Source organism: Pristis pectinata, chromosome 30, assembly GCF_009764475.1.
Source record: "Pristis pectinata isolate sPriPec2 chromosome 30, sPriPec2.1.pri, whole genome shotgun sequence".
Lineage (NCBI taxonomy): Eukaryota > Metazoa > Chordata > Chondrichthyes > Rhinopristiformes > Pristidae > Pristis > Pristis pectinata.
The window spans coordinates 24,874,847-24,900,774 of NC_067434.1; the positions used below are offsets into that span (position 1 = coordinate 24,874,847).

Below are 25,928 nucleotides of genomic sequence, written 5' to 3' on the forward strand. Positions count from 1 at the left end.
AGATGTACAAAAACATCCTCACATGTTGCTCTGTGTCATCAGAGGAGACCATTTTGAGGAGGTTGATTCTGAGGGAGGTGAAGTAGAATGGATGGATACAGAGTGGGCTGTTGAATTGACAGATTTTGCTCAGCAAGGAATGGGAAGCTTGAACTTGTGCTCTGATGGAGTGAATGCCACATCGAGCCTACAGCAAGCAAGGCACTTGTCACTACACAGATTGCTCGCAGTGTAGAGATTTTACTGCCTTCGGTGACTTCATGTATGTGGTTTTCATGGAAACTCAGAGTCCAAAAATGAGCATCTGGCCAGAAACTTCCTTGAGTTGATATCAAGGTACCTCAGGTCAGCAACAGTGAAAACATCTTGCAGCAGGATGCAAACACTGGGCCCTGCCTTCCCCTTGAAGATACTTTCAAGAACGTTTTTCTTCTTGCCATGGTTGCCTCCAGCAGCAAGAGTGTTGTCAGTGTCAAACCTCATGAATCAAATGGGATAGAAGCCAAGGTAAGATGGTCCATCGGGACCAGGTCATGCACAGACCAGGGAGCTATGTTTGCTGGCAGCAGTTTCAATGCATCAAGCTCTTTCAAGGCTGCAAATGTCAAATACCAAGGAGAGATTGTTTTGCTTTGGGGACAGTGCAAAGCACAAAAGAAGGTGCGAGTGCAGTAAAATATAGGGGACTGAGGAAATTAAGTTTATTTGCTGCTGGGTCATTTTTAGACTAATCATAGTGATTTATTCACCTCACAAACTTATTCAGTAACTCTCCAGGAGACCTCATGTTGTCTGGCAACAGAGTTAGGTGAAATGAGACCACTGAAGTCAGGCTCCTCATCCAACTCAGCAATTTGCTTCACTTTGCTCCATTTGTCCCTTTCTTGCTGTAACTTCCTGAGGCAGGGGCGACACAGCATGTTTTTCCTGGCCAGGTAAATATCCTCAATGCGATCAATTGTGTCTATTGGCTCTTCGGGTATCTGTGGCGTGGTGAAGGGATTGCGCATCACGTTCAGCTTCTTCAGTTTCGGAAGCTTGGTGATTTTCTCTGGCATGTAGGTGATCCGATTGTCAAACAACCCTAACTCCTTCAGTTCCTTTAGCGTGCCGATGGTCGTTGGAATCATTTCTACTGAATTCAGCCCGAGGTTCAGGACACGTAGATTTTTCAGCTGAGTGAGTTCTAAGGGCAAGCCCTCTGTTGTGAGTTTGTTATTGGACAGGTCTAAGTAATAAAGTAATTCCAACTGGCCAATATTTTCCGGAATTTTCTCTATCTTATTTGTGTGAAAGTCAAGGTACCGCAGCTTTGGAAATCTGTTGATGTAGTCCGGAATTTTTTTGATCATGTTTCTGCTGAGATCAATTTCTTCAATGTCGGTCAGCTTCAGGATGCACCTGGGGAAGGTGGCGATGCCCATGTTGCTGAGGTCTAAGCGGCGCTTTCCGTCCACTGTGATCTTCATGGACTTTTTTGCCATCTTCAGGGTAATCTTTTTCCCCTGTGCACCTTTCTTTTTTGGCATCTTCCTATAATTTTTAGAAGAAAGTAAACAAAAAACAATGAGTCAATGTTCTTAACTCCCACAGAAACAAACAGTTACACGGAGTGATGTGGTATTTTCAGTGCTCAAAGGAGCATTTGAACCTACAGCTTCCTGCCTGCGTTAAGCTCCAGAGAGGCATCCAACAGCCTCACCACTCCTTCCCAATTAACCCCCTCGTAGACCTTTCCTTTCCCTTCTCTCTCGTTTGTTTATCTCACCTCCCTTCAAATAGTACTTCATAATTATATTGTATGGAAAGTCAGAAAGACCATCTATTCCAGGTCTCCTGCTCTATTACAATCAGGACAGCAACTTGTGCATTAACCTGAGGTACATCTTAATGGTGATTCAGTGACACCAATCGTCAACTGGTTAATGCAGGGAGACACAAGAGACTGCAGATGCTGAAATCAGGAACAACAAAGAAAATTCTGGGGGAACTCAGCAGGTCAGGCAGTATCCGTGGAGGGAAATGGACAGTCGACGTTTTGGGTGGAGACCCTTCATCAGGACTAGGAGATAGAAGGGAGATAGCCGGTATAAAGAGGTGAGGTAAAAGGGTGGAGTCAGAGCTGGGTCTTGACCAGAAACATTGACTGTCCATTTCCCTCCACAGATGCTCACCACTTGTTTGGACCCAGTAAATCCCAGAACCAGCCCTATGGAGCCTGGTTTCCTGGGGCAAAGTTAATTCATCCCATTTAACTCCAAACTCGCACCCAAATCCACACTGCTGTTCACTGTGTGTGGTTCCTCCCACAAACTCCCCCAGCATTGATTGCGATCATTTTAAAGGCCATTGACTTAATAGGAACATCCTATAGTGCACAACAATGAGGTATTGTTTTCATTTTATAAAGGAAGATGATTAACTTTTTAAAACACAAAGAAGCACTCCTCCTGCATGGGTGTCCTGACTAACACTTTTAATGTGATTTAACATAAACAAATGGGGCTGAATTTAACTGGGAGCCACTGGGAGCTGGAACAGGTTACAGCTGACTGCTCTGTAGCTGGCTTTTGTACAACAACACTTAATTGTGCTAAGCCAGGTTGGGTGGTGATGAATGATTGTTTGGGAAGCAATATGGGTTTCTCACATACATACCTTTCCATTAAAAAGGCTTCATTACAAGCCCTAAGGGACGCTGGCTACTCATTAATCATATTCAGCCATGTGCAGGGGAATCTGAGATAATAACTAATCCATCCAGCTAATTTCAATTATCCCTCTTGGAAGGGAGAGACGAAAGAACAAAAAGAATACACAATGTAATAAAGTTCCTCTAATCCATCCATAAAATTTGTCCAAAGGCATACTTACGGTTTGTAATCTGCAGTCACAGAGTTGAAAATGTGTTCTGAGCACAAGCAGAGTCACACTGTTGGAACGTTTGCCTCCTGTAAAGGGGGGGTCCCTGTGTCAGAGGAGACCACCTGTTTCGAGTATCATGGAACCGTAGACCCAAGTTGTTCCTTTGTTGTTTAATTATGTCATAGATTGGGGAAAAAAACTTACATTTAGACAGTGCCTTTCACCACCAATTGCTTTTGAAGTCTATTCACTTTTAGAATATATGACATTTAGCAGCCAGTTAGTGCAGCACCAGCTCCCAGTGACAGCACAGTGATAATCACCCTCAGCCCCACATCCGTTCACTGGGCACAGTGCAGACTGCCAATCCTTTGGGTCATGGAGCCAGTGCTTTCAAATTCAGCAGCACCAAATGTCCCAAGACTTGGATGCTGTTGAATCAGCCTTTCACAAGGATAAGCTTTTCCCTTCTCGCACTGCACCTTTGCGGGTATGTGAAGAGAAGTGGGTGATGTGGGTCTGATGACTTGCTGGGGAAAGTGGCCATGGGGGGAGGGGGGAAGGGGTCGTGGATTGTGAAGGGTGTTGGGGTAATGGTTGGATGCTGGTAATGGGGGAGTCAGGGCCTAAGATTGACAGCCATGGGTCATAGAGTCATCGAGTTATACAGCAGGGAAACAGGCCCTTTGGCCCAACTCGTTCATGGCGACCAATTTATCTACCTGAGCTAGTTCCATTTGCCTTCATTTGGCCCATATCGCTCTGAGCCGTTCCTATCCATGTACCTGTCCAAGTGTCTTTTAAGTGTTGTAATTGTACCCACCTCTACCGCTTCCTCTGGCAGCTCATCCCATATACCCACCAGCCTTGTGAGGAAAAACTTGCTACTTGGGTCCCCTTTAAAACTCACCTTAAACCTATGCCCACTCATTTTCGACTCCCCTATCCTGGGAAAACAACTGTGATCCTTCGCCTTATCTCTGCCCCTCATGATTTTATGGTGGGGAGAGAGGTGAAATCAATGGTGGGCCCAAAGAACAGCGGGTAAGTAAATAACTTTTTTGGATCCTTTGCCTAATTCGAGCTGTAACCTAACCAGGGAGGCCCATTTTAAGTTGCAAGCAAACTTTGAAAATTTGGTTGTTGTGGGAATGCCTGATACTAGCCATGTTTCAGAACCATGAGAAATAATTTCTCCAGAAACACTCATTGAATGAGGTTGTTGCTCAGAAGGTGGCTGGTCTGTGCAAGCATAATTCACAATGGCATGTGTTCAGGTTTCCAGCCACTTGACTCTGATTCATTTTGTTACCTTCTGTGGAAAAAATGTTTCTCATACATGTAGAACTGAAAAAACAGTGCTGCATGATTGGGTTTCTCACCTGGTCTGTTTCTAGTGATCCAAAAGCAAACCTGCTTAGACACAAAATCTCTTCCCTCCTCACTCCCTACCACCCTCCTTTCCCTTCTCCTCTCCCCTCCCATTTCTCCTCCATCCCTTCCTCCCTCTCTCCATCTCTCCTTCACTCATAGAACATAGAACACTACAGCACAGTACAGGCCCTTCGGCCCACAATGTTGTGCCATCATTTTATCCTGCTCTAAGATCTATCTACCCCTTCCCTCCCACATAGCCCCCCATTTCTCTATCATTCATGTGTCTATCTAAGAGTCTCTTAAGTGTCCTGAATGTATCTGCCCCACAACCCCTGCCGGCAGTGCGTTCCATGCACCCACCACTCTCTGTGTAAAAAAAAAACCTACCCCTGACATCCCCCTTATATCTCCTGCCAATCACCTTATAATTATGTCCCCTCGTGTTAGTCATTGTCGCCCTGGGAAGAAGTCTTTGACTGTCCACTCGATCTATGCCTTATCATCTTGTACACTCCTTCTCCATATTTGTTCTCCCTGCCTCTTTCCTTCTCTCTCTTACCTCACCTTCCTTTGCGCTCTGCTCTCCCTGTCTAATTCATCTCACTCAATTATTGAATTTCCTTTTGCCAAATAATATATTTGCACTATTTTCTGTTTGAAAATTGAAGGAACATAAATACTGCAGTTGCTGGAAAGCTGAAATAGTGAAAATACTGAAAATGTAAGGAGACAGCAGTCATAGTGAGCAGGCTGACATCACTGAAACGTTGACTATCGTTGTGTCTCCACAGTTGCTGTGAGATGCCAGCAAATACTGTTTCAGCTATAAACAGTGTATATATAGTTATATAGTCAGAAACAGTATAACAGTTATACATGTTTTTCCAGAGGGATGTGAAGTAATGTGGGATAACAGATTAATGAGCAAGCTGGAGGTACATCACTTAACAGAAGGAAGTCTCAGTATTTGAACGAACAGTCTCCTGCTCCACACACCGATGGTATTCCACCTGAGTTCCAGCTGGGACTTTTGACCTGACACCAGTTGATGAGGCACAAGTTTCAAATAACTAGAAGTTTTGGCTTGGAAGCTCTGGGCATTAGGGGGGTGCTGGAAGAATTTAATTTTAATTTGTAATGTGGAATTGGTGAAAGATCAGTTGAAAATATCGATGGAGAAATGGCAGATGAAGTTTAATCCAGACAAGTGTGAGGTGCTGCACTTTGGGAGGACAAATGTAAGAGGAGAATATACAGTAAATGACAGGACCCTAAGGAGCATTGATGTACAGAGGGACCTTGGGGTGCAAGTCCAAAGCTCCCTGAAAGTGGGAACACAAGTGGATCAGACAGCATGCTTGCCTTCATCAGTCAAGGCACTGAGGACAGCTTCTATCCTGCTGTTATAGGACTATTGAATGGTCCCTTAGTACAATAAGATGGACTCTTGATCTCACAATCCACCTCATCATGGCCTTGCACCTTATTGTCTGCCTGCACTACACTTTCTCTGTAACTGCAACAATTTATTCGGCATTCTGTTATTGTTTTCCATTGTACTACCTCAATGCACTGATGTGATGAAATGATCTGTATGGGTGGCATGCAAAACAAAGTTTCTCATGTACCTTGGTACATGTGACAATAATAAACTAATTCACCAAGATGTTGGCAAATCATGTTGCAGCTGTAAAAAAAACTTTGGTTAGGCCACATTTGGAGTACTGGGGTACTTGTGGTCACCACACTCTAGGAAGGATATGGAGGCTTTGGAGAGGGTGCAGAAGAGATTGTTGCCTGGATTAGAGAGTATTAGCTATAAGGAAAGGTTGGACGAGCTTGGATTGCTTTGTCTGGAGCGTTGGGGGCTGAGGAATGGCCTGATGTATAAAATGATGAGAGGCATAGATAGGGTAGATAGAGTCTTCTCCCCAGTGTGAAAATGTCAAATAGATGGCAAAGGAGGGCGAATGTTCAAAGGAGATTTATGAGGCAAAGTTTTTACATGAAGTGGTGGGTGCCTGGAACACACTGCCAGGGGAGGTGGTGGAAGCAGATACAATAGCAACGTTTGAGGCATTGAGGTAGACACACGAACAGGCCGGGAATAGGGGGATACAGACCATGAGCAGGCAGATGGGATTAGTTTGGCATCATGGTCATCACAGACACTGTGGGCTGAAGGGCCTGTTCCTCTGCTGTACTGTTCTATGTTCTATGTAAGAACCATGACCACAACAGCTATCATTTGCACCAAAGAACTTGTTTCTGTGGTAACTTACAACAGCAACATGGATAATTAGGTTTTCTTCCAGTGATATTGACAGAGGGCATCTGGGATGACTCTCCCTGTGCTACTTTGAAGTAGTCCAGTGGGCTTTATTGTGTCCGTCACTGGGTCTGATTGGGCCTTGGTTTAACACTTCATCCAATAGACAGTGGCTTTAACATAATGAACTTTCCAAAGCGCATTACAGGAGGTTTTGTGCCACATGATTAGAGCAGGTGACTGAAGCTTGCTCACAGAGGTGGGTTTGAGTGTCTTAAAGGAGGAGAGTGAGAGGCAAAGCAGGGAATTGGAAAGGGTAAGTCCTGGGCAGCTAAAAGCTCAGTCAGGGGGCATCCATCTCCTACCCCATCTGTAGCTGAGTCTGTGCTTCCCACAGGGGCTTCATCAGCCACCTCAGAACCCACACTACTGGAGTCATCTTTGATCTCAAGAAGAAAAACAATGGAGACATAGTTGAGCTCCTGAAGCTTGGCTCCAATTGCCCTGTTGTATCAGTGAGAAGCAGAGTCAGTGCAAATGTATCCTTCCTGAAGACAGCTGATACATTTTCTTGAAATGGATATCAACACTTGTACCTTGTGACATCATAAATATCACTAATGATGTGTTTACCTAACCTTATGTGAGGTAGTTAATGCAGGACACAGACCACCAGAAGGCAGGTGACAGTCAAAGTGCCACAGGTTCATCAGATGGAGGGAAGTGGGAATAAATAAATAAATGATTTGCTATCTCAAAGAATTCCAGTCATCTCCAAGTCATAGAACAATCTTTGTTTCAAACAACATCACAATGATCTGATTGTGTCTACACACACAGTGAACCTATCGGGGCATTGGAAGGTGATGACAACCTTACACCTTTGGAATAAATCACAAGATGAATGACGTTTGATTACTGCCGTTTCACTCCTCCAATTGTCCTGGATTGTATGTGTCGCCTGTTCATCTTCTGAAATGCAGACAAAACACCACAGTGTTTTTAGGTAGCACTGACCTACCTGAATTTCCTGAGCTGAGTTTGAAGCAGTTATCAGATTTAATGGTAATAGAGTAATGGCCTGAATGTACATTACTGGAAAGTCAGCAACTCGATATGGTGACATATGTTATGACAAAACTAATCCAGTGATGCATTGTAGCAGGAACAAAACTTGTCCGTAGCTGTTGCAGTGATATTTTTGTAGTTGCAGGAATACAAGTTCTGAGAGATCAGGGCCTGGAGTTACTACAGTCTGTTGTCTGCAACATACTTTCATCTTTTAAATTTTATTTAGACCAAACTATAGTATTTAATTAAAATGATTTGAAGCAAGTAGACTGTGAAGCTGACAGTTACTGAGACCAATTTGACCAAACAATTGCCTAAGTCTCCACAATCTCTTAATCGATTTGATTAATGCTAACAAACTTCTTTTCATCGTCCCTGAAATGAAGTTATGTTGTGTGATTCTGAGTGAGGAGGAGGTGGAGGAAATGGGTCATACACTGTTCTTCCATCTTTATGCTCAGCCCAGAGAGGTGGGTTGACTCTTGCTCTTCTACAGTACAGAAACAGGCCCTTTGCCCACCTTGTCCGTGCCAACCTTTGTTCCCATCTACGCTACTCCCATTTACCCGCATTAGGACCGTGTGATTTTATGCCTTGTCTATTTAAGTGTCCGCTAACTACCTCTTAAATGTAGTAATTGTATCTAATTCCAACAGCTGCTGTGGGAGCGGATTCCAGATATCAACTACCCTCTGTGTAAAGCAAATCTGACCCCTCGTGTCCTCTTCAAACTCCTCCCTTTCACCTCAAAACTACGCCTTCTTGTTTTTGATACCCATATCATGGGAAAAAGTTTCTGACTGTCTACCCTATTTATGCCTTTCATAATCTTATATACCCCAATCAGGTCATATCTCAGCCTCCCTTGAAAACAAGCCCAGCCTGTCCAATCTCTCCCCATGACTAAACTCCTCCAATCCAGGCAGCATCCCGGTGGATCTCCTCTGCACTCTCTGGAATGCAATCACACCATCTCTTATTTAAGTCAGTCCTGGGAAAGGAATTTTGGGCAGGTTCAGGCCAATCCGGAAATAGCCAGGACCCTGTATGTAATGTGTTGGTAATCCATCCTGGGAGGCAGTATTACACAGGAGATCCAGAGAATGGACAATGTCACACAGGGGTGCAGTTAAGTCATGGTGTTGGGCGGCACCATACATCTCAAGACATAGCAAATGAGCTGGGGTGCTGACTGGTTGTGTGAACATGCAGCTTTCCCCAGTGCAGAACAGAAGCTGTCAGGCAGCATCTGTGGAAAGAGAGACAGTTAATGATTCTGGAATTGTTGCTGGAAAGTACTGGAAAAGTTGTTAAGTGTTTTTTTAAACAACTATGGTTGAAGGTCAGTAGTCAGAACATTTTCCAGAGTTAATTTGAAGAGAAACAATCGGTCTGAAAAGGCAGCCATGAGGAACGACATGAAAATGAAATTGTGAGGATTAACTATGCGGTGAGCAAGAGATCTGGGGAATCTAACAGGCTCATGCGAGTAGGACCAGTGAGAACATTTAATCTCTTTGTGTTCAGTAGCTGTCAGAGCTCTCCCTGAACATGCTTCATGGATGTGACTCAGAAAACATCTCTCCTTCCTCCTCACAACCTTCTCAGGGTGAAATCTCAGCAAGCTCCCCACAATGTAATTCTTCAGACAGTTCAATGTCCACATTACAAATATCTGCCTCACATGGGCTTGTTATTGCGCATTGATACCAGGACTGAAGGCTGTCATTTATCCTGTTGTAGCGGAGGGATATGTTGAAGGCTTAGGATCATTCTCATCCATAATGTAAACACTGGCCTGGAATGAGTAGTCTCTGCTATGTATTTCCAGTATTCAGCATCAAAGGTTGGGACTCCCTCATGGGACACTGTGTTGTCTGTTATAACATCTTGGTTGTCCAACCTCTGCACGGGATCTTTGCAAACCTCTATAATCTCTCCTAATGGAGGAACCACACCAGTGGGAAATAGGAATCGGTGGATGGTTTGGTTGTATACCTTGGGCTCAGGGTTCTCTGCTTTCCTATGGTGAAGGTGATCTCCAGGTTGAGTTCTGTACAGATGTTTTCACTCTTCACGAGTGAAACTGAACAAGACAGTTGGCAGAATTCAGACTTCCATGTGAATTGTATCCAGGAAATACCCGAAGAGTAATTAGTGAGTATGATTTTTGGATATTAAGGGATCTAAAGGATGTGGGGTTAGTATAGGAGAGTGGAGCAGAGGCAGAAGACCAGCCACAATTTAGTGAATGATGGATCCAGCATGAAGGGCTGAATGGCCTACTTCTTCTGTTCCATGTGTTCTAATGTAGGAAGCTTGTATTCATAGGAAGAGTCTGCATTTATCTGGCACCTTTCACTTCTTTGGATCCACATTTACAACTAATGCTGAAGTATAGTCAATGGAAACAAAACAACAAGCTAACTCAAACATCTATGAGATGTTTCAGCAGTAAATAATAGAGTGGTTTACTTTGCACATCACGTCAACCTGACGGAAAATATGAGGCTTCGCTTTAAGACAGCTCTGTCAATAGTACCTCACTCCCTCATTGTACGCCAGTCTGTCAGCCTAAATTAATTCCCCAGGTCACTGGAGTGGGATTTGAACCCATATTTATCCCACTCCAGGGACTCAGGGAATCAATTTAGGCCTAAAAAGGAGGAGCTCAGCTCCTGGTATGGAAGGTGATGATTGATTCTAATCATTCTTTACCCTGATATGGAGGTCTGAACAACTCAGTTTAATATGCAAGTTTAGAATATAGGAATTTGGAGCAGGAGTAGGTCACCTGGCCCAGTAAGTCTATGCCTTTAATGAGGATTATGTACGACCTTCCACCTCGATTTCATTTTCTTAAACTATCTCCATATCTTTTGAGAGATTTTTGGATACTGCAAATCAATCCCATTTTGAATGGACTCAGTGACCACAGGGTAGAGAATTTCAAATGTTCACCACCCTCAAAATGAAAAAAATATTCTTTTCATTTCAGTCTTAAATGCACCCCCCATTATTGACCCTGGTTCTGGACAATTCAGCCAGGGAAAACATCTGTCCTGCATTCAATCTGTCAAGTCCTCTAAGAATTTAATAAGTTTCAATGAGATCTCCTCTCATACTTCTAAACCCTAAAGAATACAGGCCCAGTCTACACAATCTCTCTTCACACGGAACACCTACCATTCCTGGAACCAGTCTGGTGAATCTTTGCTGTTTTCCCTTGTAGCAAGTGCATCCTTTTTTAGGTGAAGGAGACCAAATCATCAAGGATCCCCACCCTCCTGGTCATGCCTGCTTCATGCTCCTACAATCAGGCAGGAGGTACAGAAGCCTGAAGTCCCATATCACCAGGTTCAGGAAGAGTTATTTTCCTACAACCATCAGTTTCTTGAACCGACCCACACAACCCTAATCCTACCTCAGCAGCAGAACACTACAGACCACCTTGCACTACCATGGACTTGTCACTGACTGTGTCTTTTTTTTGCCATGAGGTCTTGTTTTTGCACACTTTTTTTCTCTCTCCCTTCACTGTCTTGTATAATTAATGTATAATTTATACTCTGTGTGTTGTCCGTACCTATGTGCCTGTGATGCTGCTGTAAGCAAGTCTTCATTGTACATGTACCTCACCGTACTCATGCACATGACAATAAACTCCACTTGACAAAATTGCTCACAATACTCTGAGTGTGGTCTCACCAAGGCCCATATAATTGCATGACATCTTTACTCCTGTACTCAAATCCTCTCGTATTAAAAGTCAATGTACCATTCACCTTCCTAATTGCTTCCTTCTCATGCATATTAGCTTTCAGTGACTTGTGGGCAAGAACATCTAGGTCCCTTTCAGCATCAAAGTAGATGACCTCACATTTTTCCACATTATATTGGATCTGCCACATTCTTGACCACTCAGCTTCTTTATGACTCCTTGAAGCCCTTTTACATCCTTCTCCCAGCTCATAGTCCCACCTGGTTTTGTGTCATCAGAAAATTAGGGAATATAACATTTGGTTTCCATCACCAAATCTCTGAAATAGATTGTGAAGCCTATCCATTCCTGTGGTATCCACTAGTCTCCACCTGCTGACCTGACACAGACTGTCTGTTGCCACTCTTTGCTTGCTGTCCATTACACAGTTGTCAATCCATGCCAATATATTACTCTCAGTTCCATGCTCTCTAACCTTCCCAACAACTCTCCCATGTGGGACTTTATCAAAAGCCCTCTGACAATCTAAATGTACCACATGCATTATGAGAATGTTGCCATAACTTGAGTTAGAGGAAGAGGTTGGGCAAGCTATTCCTTGCAATGTAGGAGACTGAGAGGTGACCTCATAGAGGTGAATAAAATCATGAGGGGTATACTTAGGGTGAATGCACACAGTCTTTTTTCTTGGGAAAGGTAATCAAAAACTCGAGGGCATAGGTTTAAGGTGAGGGAGGAAAGATTTAAAAGGGATCTGAGGGGCAACTTCTTTACGCAGGGGGTGGTCCATATATGGAACAAGCTGCCAGAGGAAGTGGGTGAGGCAGGTACAATAATGATGTTTAAAGGACAGGTACATGGATAGGAAATGTCCAGAGGAATATGGGCCAAATATAGGCATAGAACACAGAACATTACAGCACAGTACAGGCCCTTTGGCCCACAATGTTGTGCCGACCTTTTATCCTGCTCTGAGATCATCTAACCCTTCCCTCCCACATAGCTCTCTATTTCTCTATCATTCATGTGGCTATCTAAGGGTCTTTTAAATGTCCCTAATGTATCTGCCCCCACAACCTCTGCCAGCAGTGCGTTCCACACACCCACCACTCTCTGTGTAAAAAAACTTACCTCTGACATCCCCCTTATACCTTTCTGTAATCACCTTGTAATTATGCCCCCTCGTGTTAGCCATTGTCACCCGGGGAAAAAGTCTCTGACTGTCCACTCGATACCTTTGATCATCTTGTACACCTCTATCGTCACCTCTCATCCTCCTTCTCTCATCCTCCTTCTCTCCGAAGAGGAAAACCCGAGCTCGCTCAACCTATCCTCATAAGACAGTAATAGGGTAAGTGGGTCTAGCTTAGATGGGCATCTAGGTCAGCATGGGCCAGTTGGGTGGAAGGGCCTGTTTCCGTGCTGTATTACTCTATGACTTCTTCCACCCTAATCTATTCTATTTGTCATATCTTCAAAGAACTGCAGGAAACTGAACAATCATGACTTCTCTTTCATAAATCCATACTGACTTTGCTCAAACCTATTATTTTCCAAGGGTTCTGTTATTACAGTCTTCATTAAATAGTTCAATATTTTCTCTACTGTTGATGTTTGGCTAATGGGTCCATTAGTACCTGGCTTCTCTCTTCTCCCTTTCTCAAAGTTAATGCTGAGTTTACTGGTGGGAGATGAACCTCAGCTGCCAAGTTTGAACAAGGAGTCTGCCCACTCCCCCAGCAGGGTGTCCTGCACCAATTCACCCCTCCCCAGTGCTGCACTGTTGCGGTCAGTTATGCACTGCAGGCTGAGAGGGGGTGATGAAGTGGCAGCACTGTAACACAAACCTGAACCTTTATGTAAGCAAGATGGATTAGTATGGAAGATTAGCGAGCATTTATTAGATATTAATCCAGGTTAGAAATGTTTCACATATTTTCACATCAGCTCAAGATCGTTGCCAGAGAAATTAGGTATCAAGTCGGCACTCAGGAACTGGTATCAGAACAGCAATTAAAATCCGCACTGTTAACATTGAAAATGCAATAAGGGATTAATCGATCAAGCTTGTTCAAACTACTTTACAGCACTTTGGAGAAATGTAAAAAGAGAAGTAAGAGATTCAGAAAGCCAGCTATCTCATTCATCCAACTTTGCTGAATAGGATTTAAGAACAGGAGGCTGTGTGTGTCCTTACCCACTGGGTTAGTTGATTGGCAGTGTCTTTCTCAGCACTCTGATCCTTTCTGCCCAGAGCTGCCTCCCATTGTACAAGCTCCTTCCATTTCTCTCTCTCTCTCTCTCTCTCTTTCTCTTTCTTTCTCCTACCTTGAATAATGGATTACGTCTTAAGCAAAGATCATGTGTGGAGCCCAGTGATCAGGAGCTGAGAGAACTGTCACCCTTGCCAGATTAAGTCTCCCGGTTTGTGGAATAGGAGCCAGAGAAATCTCCACAAGTGAAAATGCTGTCAAACATTTGCTCAAGAAATAAGACACACAGCAACTCCTGTTTACAGCTGAGCTTTCCTTCTGCTCCTTGTTTAACTTGGTTGCTAGGCAGCATGGCCTATGGGTTTTGCTGACAATTAGCATGTTTGGCTCTGGTAGTGAACGGCCTTTAGTTCCGAGGTGTTCAACTACCTTGTACACCTCCTGTTGCTTTACAGAGGTTGTTTTTTGAGATAGAAAACTGCAGATATGGAAGCTGAAATGACTGATACATAATGTACAGCGAGGTAAAGACTGGATTTAGGTCTCCCAACTGCCCAACACCCCAACACACTCAGTAGTGTTGTAGTGTTCTTTTTGTTAAAATGTGTAAATTGAGATATAAATTACAATTTATAATCTTGCGCATTTTAGTACTCAACAATAAATCTACATACTCAGTGAGTTTATTTTGGAGAATGAAAGGTCTTGGTTATGAAGTGTTTATTTGGGAAAGCACCTTCACACCAAGTGTTGCTAAGGTGTTTGGTTACAGCCCTTAGCTGTGCAGACAGGTGAAATATTTCAGTGTCTGTGTAACACTAAACCAAATGCTTCAATTCCTAAAGAAATCCACTTCCTTCTCCCTGCACCATTGTATAAAAATAATCTAAGTGTCTGAATGTTGAAAAGGAACAGGAATAAAGGATATGCAGAGAGAGAGAGAGGTGGGGAGGCAGAGAGAGAGAGAGGTGGGGAGGCAGAGAGAGAGAGAGGTGGGGAGGCAGAGAGAGAGAGAGGTGGGGAGGCAGAGAGAGAGAGAGAGGTGGGGAGGCAGAGAGAGAGAGAGGTGGGGAGGCAGAGAGAGAGAGAGGTGGGGAGGCAGAGAGAGAGAGAGGTGGGGAGGCAGAGAGAGAGAGAGGTGGGGAGACAGAGAGAGAGAGAGGTGGGGAGGCAGAGAGAGAGAGAGGTGGGGAGACAGAGAGAGAGAGAGGGAGTGTGAGAAGAGAGACAGACAGAGACAGTAAGATGAACAGAGAGAGAGATAACGACAGAGACAGAGAGAGTGGGAGGGCAAATAGGTGGGATGGTGGAAGAGATCAAGGGTGGAAGGATGGGACTGAATGAGAGAGAGTGGTTTTGAGAGAAAGAAAATGGGGTAGAGGGTGAATAGAGAGAGGGTGGAAGAGTTGGAGTGAGGGAGGGAGGATGGGTTTAGGAGAACAACCAGGAAGATAGGAAGGAGTGAGGGAGAGAGAGAGAGAGACTGCCTGAGTCCCGGTCACTGAGACCACACCACTGGACTGCAGAACTCAGAGGGCCCACAAAATTACCCCTCTGTATCAGACTAGGGAAGTACAGGCATGCAGGACTGTGGAGCTGATTCCAGGCAGGTGCATTGGCCCAGTGTGATCCAGCCCAGTGGAATATTGTTAGAACCCAGGGCAATAACTGATGGATAATCTGGATGTGGGCCTTTGTGTAACATTGGTGTCCATTAGTGTGTGTTAGGCTCACAGGGAAAACGATTGGCTCCTTTTGTGTCTCCTAAACTTACTGTTAGCTCATTGACTTTGGCTATTGCAGTGAGTTGCCAGTGGTTGTTATGGTGCACCGTGTTCATCAACTTTGAACAGAAGTAAAGTTGCTAGTCAAACAAAAACTCCCAGTAGTTTCTGAACAAGTGACCTGTTCTGAAAACAAGGACATGCTGTAACTTGTACCTCAGCAAGTTATTTAAGGATAGGCTCTAACACTTTACACACAACAATTGTCTGAAAGCGTAGTGTCCTCCACCCACTACTCCAGGATTAATTATGAGCTAGAGCTTTCCTCATATTATTGGGCATCAATTAGGCCTGACTGGGTGGCAACCCTGACTGCACACATTCCTGAACATCTCACCTCCTGATCCCCCATGTCCATCTAGTCCACTTGGTTAATTCCCTTGTTCCTCACCTACTCCAGCCAGCCCCACTCATTCCACCCTCTCCAATATTCTGACAATTAGCAGGAATATTTAATGGAACCTAATATCCTGTCCCTCTATAAATAGATGCTTTCACTGTGGAACTCTTTAATTTTTAGGCCAATTGCTGAGTTCCTTACAATAGCATTTATGATTATGGTTAACACAAAAGGTGCTGGAGGAACTCAGCGGGTCAGGCAGCATCTGTGGAGGGAAATGGACAGCTGAGTTTCAGGTCAAGACCCTTCATCAGGACTGGACTGTGTCTCCATGATTATGGCCAACTGAATTCCATCTGAATTTTATAATGTGTGGTGGAAGATTTAATTTTGTGAATTTCAGCTAAATGGAGGTTCAAACCTACACTGAGAAGAATTTGGTTGAACAATTTGGCTATGACAAATCAGCGCTGACTGTGATATCTACCCGAGATGGAGAGGAAGTATGTGCTTTCCTGACTTTTTGGTCAATACAAGAGAAAGTTCAAAACAGAAGTATACAAATCAAACACCATGCTTTGGCCTTCATGTGCTGATATTAGTCACTCTACATACTTGAAAACAGAGCAGAGAACTGTACAAAAGTGTGATTTTATTTTACAGAGATATGTCAATAAAATACCTCTTTATTTTTTTTCCTTTCCACAGAAAAACAGTGGTGGATAAAGGAGTAATTCAGAAGTGGCAGGTAAAATATGCCTTTCCTCCTTACAGACTTGGGCAGGAAGGAGGTAAAAATACTGCGCTTACATGTGAAATTGTCCAGATAATTTGATGTATAACTTTGAGGAGGGACAAATGGCCTGTAGATTGGGGATAAATTCCTTGCTCATCTTCAGAAGGCTTCTGTGGGATCCTTCACATCCGCCTGAGACAGACAGGATGTACAAGGTGGCACCTCCAGCAGTGCAGCACTTCCTTAGTCCTGCACTGGACTGTCAGCTTAGACTTTTGTGCTCAGGTATCTGAGGTGGGTCTTGGACTTTGAGGCCAGCTAACTGGTCTGGAGGGACCATGCCGCATGTTTCCAGATTGGACCAGGTTCAGATTGGCCATGGTCAGGTTGCGTTTTAATTTTATACCCAAACAAACCTCTACTTGGTCTGTTGTAGGTGATGCATTGTGTTTACATGAGAGGAAATCTGATTTTTGACATTTTAAAGCCGAGTGTATTAAGACCGTCAAGGAGATTGGATATTTAAGACTGTGTTAAATTGTTTGGCCAAGTAACCATTTTTGTCTCACCAATGTTCAACCCTAATCACAAAATACATTTCCATATTTCCTTACAGCATAGAACGAGGCTATGCCAGTTTACTGAGCAATCCTATTTCTCACTGATTTGACCTATACCTATTCTATGCATATTCCCAGCAATTGTTATGTTATTTTTATGTTCATTTTTTGTGTTTTTTTTGTTTTTGTTTATTGTGTCATGTAAGTAATTTATGTTAATTTAATTCCATATTAACTGATGTTTGTAATGTACTGGGCTGCTGCTGCAAAAAGCTCATTTTCATTGCATTTATGCCCTGGGTATGTGTGCCCATGGCAGTGAATGAACTTGATTTCTACCACCAACATACACTTGGAACAGTTTACAGTGGCCAATTAACCTACCAACATGCACATCTTTGGGGTGAGGGAGGTAATCAGAGCACCCGGAGAAACTCGTGTGTTGACAGGAAGAATGTGCAAACTCCACACAGACAGCATCAGAGGTCAGGATCTATGAGGCAGCAGTTCCACCAGCTGTGCACCCAAAATGCTATAAAAGCATCGGTTTTAAAGATGCTTCATAAAGTTCTAATTAGTAAATTGGGTTATTATTGTCACATGTACTGAGGTATCAGAATCAGATTTATTATCACTGACTTATATGACATGAAATTTGTAGTTTTGTGGCAGCAGTACAGTGCAAAGACATAAAATTACTATAAATTACAAAACTAAATAGTGCAAAAAAAAGGAATAATAAGGTTCATAGGTTGATGGACCGTTTAGAATTCTGATGGCGGAGGGGAAGAAGCTGTTTCTGAATTGTTGAGTGTGGGTCTTCAGGCTCCTGTACCTCCTCCCTGATGGTAGTAATGAGAAAAGTGCATGTCCCGGATGGTGAGAGTCCTTAGTGATGGATGCTGCCTTCTTGAGGCACCGCCTCTTGAAGATGTCCTCAATGGTGGGGAGGGTTGTGCCCGTGATGGAGCTGGCTGAGCCTACAACCTTCTGCAGCCTCTTGCGATCCTGTGCATTGGAGCCTCCATACCAGATTGTGATGCAACCAATCAGAATGCTCTGCATCATACATCTATAGAAATTTGTAAGAGTAATTTTTTTTGTATTTGTAATTCGTAAGGTACAGTGAAAATCTTTGTTTTACATGCCATCGATACAGATCATTTCATCACATCATTGTATTGAGGTAGTACAAGGGAGTACTAGGAAATTCAATAAGCTATTAATTACAATGTATTTCTGAAATTGTATCTTCTCCCTTCTATGTGACAGAAAGGAGACATGAGCAACTTTGAGTATCTCATGTATCTGAACAGTTTGGCTGGGCGCACTTATAAAGATCTAATGCAGTATCCAGTGTTCCCCTGGATTCTTGCTGATTATGACTCTGAGGTAAGTGATACACAGCACAGTGTGTTGCTTGTATTGTCTCTGGCAGAATCTTTTGTGCTCTCATTCACTTGACTGCCCATAAGTGCCTTTCAATTCTAATCTCTGTTGCTGTGTAGAAAACCCAGCAGCCAATCTGTATGCAGCAAAGTGGCATGGGCAGCTGATGTCTCAAACTATAGTGCAGGTGCTGATTAAAAGAATATTGGCCAGGAAACATGGTAAACTTTGGGGTGGTGTCCTCAAATGGGCCAAAGGTCCTCCATCATCCATTGCTGTCTTAACAAATAAATAGAAGGACAATCTTTCTCTGCAGCAAAAAACGAGCTGCTGGAGGAAATCAGCAGCTCCAGATTCCGAACCAGAATTCCAGCTCCAGATTCCAGCATCTGCAGTCTCTTGTGTCTCCAGTCTGGTTTGGGTCTGGTTTCTCCTTGTGTGAATTCAGTGGTAAATCTACCCTGATCTTATTTCTCCTAATGATGCCGTATGAAGGATGAATACTGTTATAATCTGCGATCACATTACCTAGACACAGCTATTCCAGTGCCCCTTGCTGTGCTCCCTCCTTCACCTTTAATCACCAGCTCACATATCACCAGACTCCGGGCATCTTTCCCTGCACTATTCCACAAGCTCACTTATCAGCTCCAGCCATACAGGATTGGAAATGACCAGCTAATCCCAACACATGTGTTGCATTTAACCTCTAGAAGCCCATCTATCAAAGTCAACGTCGAGTTTATTGTCATATGAACAGGTCCATGTATGCACAGGTGCAATGAAAAACTTACTAGCAACAGCAGGTACTTGTAATGTGTTGCTCCCATTATCTATCACTGTGTGAAGAAATGCTGGGGCCAGGAGTTGTAAGATGGCAGATTGGTCACACCCATATACAACCTCCCATTCTTCATTCTGAAGTTTTTGACCAAGTTTAGTGCAAGTGCCTGAGCTGCAACCATGGTTCTTCACTCCTGTTAAAATGCAAAGCAGCCTCTCAGTGATAACTCTACATCCACCTGCTCCTCCAAGGTTTGATGCGGGTACTGGTGTTCAACAGCTCGCCACCTAGTTTGCTTACTTTCTTGAAGATTTTAAACATCTCTGAGAATCATTTTTTTTTCAGTGTAAACACCCTCTGTGGTGTTTAGGATATCTTCACCATTTGACCAACCAAACCCACTTAAAAATTTATCTTGGGGAAAAGTACTCAACAAAAAAAACCCTGCAGATGCTGGAAATCTGAAACAAAAACAGAAAGTGCATCCGCGGAAAGAGAAACAGTCAACGTTTCCGGTCTGCAAACCGTTGTTAGAACTGGGCATGGGAGAGAGACGCAAGTTAGTTTTCAGTTGGGGAGAAGGGGGAAAGAGGGATGTGTGGAACAAACAGTCTTTGATAGAGTAAGGGAATGTTGCCTCGACCTATCACAGACTCTGCCTTTGTCCTACACATCTCTCCCTCACCTTTTCTCATGCTCAAAACTAATCAGTACAGGCTGTCCCCAAGTAACGAATTTACAAATTTTGTCCATAAATTAGAAAATACACAAAAATCACTTGGTATGGTGACTACACCTCCACCGTATTGCAATCAATGGCATCAAAAACACACAAGGCTGATTAGAAAGAACGATTACTGGAAGTGGAAGGAGAGAGGAAACAAGTTCTGCCATTCATAGGAATGAACATACGTACGTACATCAGACCTGAGAATTTAGAAGCGGAATCAGGTTTATTATCACTGACATATGTTGTGAAATTTGTTGTTTAGAGGCAGCAGTACAGTGCAAGGCTAATAATATTAATAATTAATAATATTACAGGAGCTCGTTCGTACATAGGGGGTGTCCATAAGTCAAGCACTCATAACCTGGGCACAGCCTGTATCTCTCTCTTTCCCAGTTCAATCACAGACCCGAAATATTGACTGTTTTTCTTTCCACAGATGCTGCCTGACCTGCTCAGTTCTTCCTGCATTTTCTGTTGTTATTATTGAACACTTACCCTCACTTTTGTCCTCTTTGGATGCTTTGTGTTGTATGTTCTAATCCTAACCCAACTGTGGAGCCAAACATTCCTCAGTGGAATATCACACAATCTGTTTACATAACATAATGACTTAAATTTATCTTAAATTCGTAAATTTTGAATTGGCTGCTGAGAGCTGGAATGCAATAAGTGTTTGTGTCATTCTTCATGTTCGGTTTTCTTCCCAGGAGTTGGATCTGACCAATGCAAAGACCTTCCGTGATCTCTCAAGACCCATGGGAGCACAAACAGAGGAGAGGAAAGATAAATTCATCAAGCGATACATTGAAACAGATAATGATGGTGTGTATTTTCATGAGGAAGTAATCAATAAGGAGAAACTGAAATGAGTGAAGGAGGAATATATATGCTTAAAATATTACAGGGTACATCAGGGCAGATGACAGAAGCTATTTCCTTCTCTGAAGGAATCAAAACCAAAGGGCCGCCATCGTGAAATAAGCTACTCCTGCACCTAGTTTCTATGGTTCACAAGGTTTGTGAAAGCCATTGTCTCCCAGGTACATGGATCCCATTGTCATCCTGGTGTGTGGGTCCTGTCCTCCCCAGGATTGTGAATCCTGTTCTCTCCTGGGTACGTGGGTCACAATCTTGCCCATTTTCATCTGGGATTGTGGATCGCACTGTCTCCCACATTTAGTGGTCCCATTCTCACCCTGGTTAGGGAGTCCCACTCCCACCAGGTATAAGAGGAATGGACCTTCTCCACCATTCAATAAGATCATGGCTGATCCTTTACCTCAGCACTACCTTTCCGCATTAACTCCATGTTCATTGATTTCCTTAATATCTAAAAATCTATTGATCTCTGCTTTGTGTTAACTCAGCCACTGAGTCCCTCCAGTTCTCTTGGGCAGAGAATTTCAAAGGTTTGCAGACGCCAGATGAGGAACCTTCTTCCCATCTCAGTCCGAAATTGTCACCCCTTCATTTTAGACCCTAAGATATAGGAGCAGAATTAGGCCATTCGGCCCACTGAGTCTGCTCTGCCATTCAATCATGGCTGATTTTTTTTCCACCCCTTTCCCCCACCTTCTCCCCATAACCCTTAACCCCCCATTACCAATCAAGAACCTGTCAATCTCTGCCTTAAACACACCCAATGACTTGGCCTCCACAGCCGTCTGTTGCAAGGAATTCCACAGATACTGAGACAGTCACAGTTGCAGCTGCTTCTGTACCCCAGCAAGGAATTAGCATGTTTTACCTTTCAATATCACTTCTCATTCATCTGAAGAGGTCCAGTCTACCTAGTCTCACTTTACAGAACAATTATTCCTGTTTTCTGTTCTCTGTCTCTTAACCAGTTCTCAATCCTCAGCTATGTATTATCCCACTACTGTGATCTTTTGTTCAATAATTTCTTGGGTAGAACTCTACTGAAGTCCTCTCAAATTCCAATTGCATTGTCAGCTGGTTTGATCTTACCTAGTCTGCAGATTACAACCTCAAAAAACTCTAATAGATTTGCCAAACTAGTCTCCCTTTCATAAAATCCATACTGATTCTGCCCAATTCCAGTATAATTTTCTAAGTGTGTTGTTATTACTTTCTAAATAATGGATTCCAGTATATTTTCTACCTCCAATGTCACGCTAACTGGTCTTAGGTTCCTCGTCTCTCTCTCTCTCTCTCTCTCTCTCTCTCTCTCTCTCTCTCGCTCTCTCTCTCTCTCTCTCTCTCGCTCTCTCGCTCTCTCGCTCTCTCTCTCTCTCGCTCTCTCTCTCTCTCTCTCGCTCTCTCTCTCTCTCTCCCCTTTAATGAATAGTGCTACCTTCCAACCCATGGGAACCAATCTAGGATTTTGGAAGATGGCAAACAGTGCATCCATTACCTCCGAACCCAGGATCTTCACAATCTTGGGATGCAAATCATTGGGTTCCTCTGCTTTTGTTGCCTTTTTCTCCAACTAATTTCTCCATTACTGATCTCCTTCTAATGCTGGTTTCTCTCATTACCCCATTCACCGTGGACCTACAGTCCACCACTATTTCGTGGAGTTTTTACATCCTCTTCTGTGAAGATAGGCACAGACTATTTGTTTCATTTCTCTGCTAATTCCTTATTCCCACATTTACTTCGTTAAAGCTATGTATTGGTTTTTATGTATTAGCTGCTTCCGTTTCACTGTCATACCTGTCGTTGTAGCTTCCTAATCCATCAGAGCCAACATACACCTCACACCTACAGAGTTTGCTCTGTGCAGATTTAAGCCTTGATTTCAGATTGAACTAAATCACTTCATTCCTTAATGTTAATTTCTGTCAGACTATGATTCTAAGGGCCCCTTAACTACAAGACTACTAATTAATCCTTTCTCATTTTGAAATATTGGATCTAAAATGCCCCGTTCTCTCATTGATCCTTCGACATAATGATCTGGAACTCCACCTTTTATGCACTTCAGACTACTACCATTGAATTGAGTTTCCTAGTCAATATATAGATTAAATTGCCCTGTTACTGTTATATCACCTTTGTTCTGTGCTCTTTAGTTTTCCTGATTTATGCTTTGTCCTATATTACTTGAAAAGCAAGAACTGGAGGTGCTGAAGATCTGAATTAAAAACAGAGTATACTGGAAATACCCAACAGGACAGGCTGCATGTGTGGACAGAGAAACTGTAGTAACATCTCAAGCCAATGAACTTTAATCACAACTACTACCTGGGGACTTAAGGATACTTCACATCAATGTCTTCTGCCACTTGTTGTTTCTTAGCTCCAACTACTTTTTGATTTTCCTCGCAATGATTCTCCCTTTCAACTGCTTTAACCCCATCCATATCATCAGTGGTACCCACCACTTTTCCATTTTATCTGCCTCTTCTATAAATTAAGTATCCAGGAATATTTAATTTCCAACTCTGGTCACTTTGCAGCCGCAGTTCTGTAATGGCTATTAGACTGGTACCTGTTTCGTTCCACTTGTGAGTTTATGTTGTGGATTGTTCCCTGCGTTCAGATAAAGAACCCACAGCTTTGTCTTTGTACCAATGTTCCCTGCTCTGACTTTATACTCTTATGTTTGTACACACCGTTCCTTCTTGACAGACTCTGGTTATCATTGCCCATTTTGCTACTCTGCATTAATGTCTCATTTGTTCTTTTTAACTCTGTACCTTTCTCCTCACATGAAATTTCCCCCTACTATTTAGTTTAAAGGCATACCAATTGCCTCGGTTATTGGATTATCTAGGACACCGTCCCATAGGTGATGCAAAGGAAAGGCTACCTCTCTCCTTGTGCTGGTGCCACATAAGTTAACCCCATTTCTCTTACATCAGTCTTTGTGCCACATATAGAACCACAGAAGTTTACAGCACAGAAACGGACCCTTGCAGCCCATGCTGAGAATGATGACTACCTACCCTAAACCTGTTTGCTGCATTAGGCCTGTGTCCTCCTACCCCCTTCCTACCCAAGTACCTATCCAAATGGCTTTTAAACATTATAATAGTATCTGTCTCCACCACCTCCTCTGGCAGCTCGTTCCAATATTCAGTTAAGGAAATGTCCTTAACCTTCGCACCAGGCAGACAGTACAGCCTTTGGGATTCACAGTTGTGACTGCAGAGAACATTAACTATATCCCTATCTCTAAGGCATTTTTGAAATTGAATGGCCTCCTTTATTGCAGTGCTGTAGATCAGTTTGCTCATCCTCCGTGGAGTCTCTGTTCTCATCCACACAGGTGCAAGGACCTCATACCTGTTGGACAAGTGCCAGGGCTGAGGTTCCTGCAACATCACTTTCTGGGTCCCCACACTCATAATCACATCCTCACGTTCCTCACTTCTGTGGTGCTTAATCTAAGGCCTGTGACTATCTCTGAGAACAAAGAACATGTAACTTTCCCCCTGAATCTCAGACTCCAACTCACCAACTCTGCGCTGGAATTCCTTCAGTTGCAGATACTTTCTCTGGCCCCATTTTTAATTCTCATATATAGGTCCTTCCTAGCCTATGTGTTCCTGTATTTCAAAGTGACGGTGATTCCTTGCTCACAGGCTCCACAGCTTCTGTCCCTGGGCCTGGAATAGGCAAAGGGTTCCAGCCTTTCAGGTCTCCTCTGCCAATCAATTAGCTTTAACTGTGTGAACTTATTCACCCATTTTTTCTCCTCCTCACTTGACTCCATTTCACTCTCTGTGTGGACTGGAGACACAAGAAACTGCAGATGCTGGAATCTGAAGCAACACACAAAGTGCTGGAGAAACTCAGCGGGTCAGGCAGCATCTGTGGAGGGAAATGGACAGTCGATGTTCCGGGTCAAGGCCCTTCACCTGGACCACCGTTTCCCTCCAAACATTGCCTGACCCGCTGGGTTCCTCCTTGTTTGTTGCTCTGTCTTGAATTGCCAAGCATCCTTGGCCGTTAAGGGAGGAATTCATAGTTACACTTTCCACATGCAACTGAAGTGAATAAATGGAGCTGAGGTGTAGATCAGTTGTGACCTTAATTCATCAGGGAAGGAGATACAAGGAGTGGACAGCTCATTCCCTCCCTTGCCTGACAATCATCCCAAGTATACTGTATAAGCCTCTCTTCATTTTCCAGAACCTTGCTAACCAATGGAAATTCCTTTTCTTACAGGAAACCTGTCTGTAAGGTGTCACTACTGCACTCACTACTCGTCAGCAATAATTGTCGCTTCTTACCTTGTCCGAATAGAACCCTTCACTGAGATCTTCTGCTCACTCCAGGTACACTGGGATTGTCATTAACTGCTGTCATAGACTGGCTGGGCTCCTCTCCGAGACCACCTGGAGCAACAGCCTGAGTACAACGTTGATTCACAGAGGCCAAGGGAGGTCCAGTCTTGGGTTTGAGTGGTCACATTTGATGCCTCTTAAGGAATGGTCTGTTTTCATTGAGACAGCCATGGTTAATACCACCCGTACCTCCAACTGTGCAACACCCCCCGCATTCAGTTCCACTTTCAGCAGAATGAGAGCAGGACATTTCGGAGTTTGGAGACACAAGAGACTGCAGATGCTGGAATCTGGAGCAACCCAAGAGGTGCTGGAGGAACTCAGCAGGTCAGGCAGCATCTATGGAGGAAAATGATGCTGCCTGACCTACTGAGTTCCTCTAGCACCTCCTGTGTTGCACTTAGCAGTTTGAGTGGCCCAATCAAGGGGTTGTGAAGGTCAAAAGGATTTGTAAGATGGGGGTCAGAACAGTGTGGCCACCTTGAAAGGAAATCAGGGAGCACTCTTTAATAGAGAGGGTGATAGGAAACTGGTTAATTCTTGCTAAAGGCGGTGAATGCTGAGTCAGGACTGAAATTGCTGGTATTTGGCATCGATTGATATAATGTGAAAGTAACTCAGTAAAGTCTGGGTATGTATCAGCCAGGATATCATCAAATAGCAGAGCAGGGCCAAGAGTTTCCATGGCATGCTCAGTCCTACAGAGCGTTACCCCAAAATATGTGCTCAATTCTCTCTGCCGCTGGTGGAAAAAAGGGCAAAGCTGAGATTGCTATATCTGCCCTGATGCCGAAATACAGACACTCATGAACATATGTTATAATTAATCAAATG

The 25,928-nt window shown here is 43.5% G+C and overlaps 2 protein-coding genes across 2 annotated transcripts in view; one reads left to right on the forward strand and one right to left on the reverse strand.

Annotated features, from left to right (window-relative positions):
- The window catches only part of wdfy4 (WDFY family member 4), a 238,659-nt gene that overhangs the window by 167,404 nt on the left and 45,327 nt on the right, over positions 1–25,928 (forward strand). The window contains 4 exon segments of the mRNA XM_052041363.1: positions 16,349–16,388; positions 18,209–18,328; positions 20,547–20,661; positions 24,976–25,085. Coding sequence (XP_051897323.1) covers positions 16,349–16,388; positions 18,209–18,328; positions 20,547–20,661; positions 24,976–25,085 — 385 coding nt within the window.
- On the reverse strand, positions 759–9,620 carry lrrc18a (leucine rich repeat containing 18a). Its single transcript, XM_052041648.1, has 3 exons — positions 9,581–9,620; positions 2,875–3,026; positions 759–1,533 (listed from the first exon to the last, which is right to left on the reverse strand). Exon 3 carries the CDS (start codon positions 1,527–1,529, stop codon positions 759–761), a length of 771 nt encoding a protein of 256 aa, XP_051897608.1. The 5' UTR covers positions 1,530–1,533; positions 2,875–3,026; positions 9,581–9,620.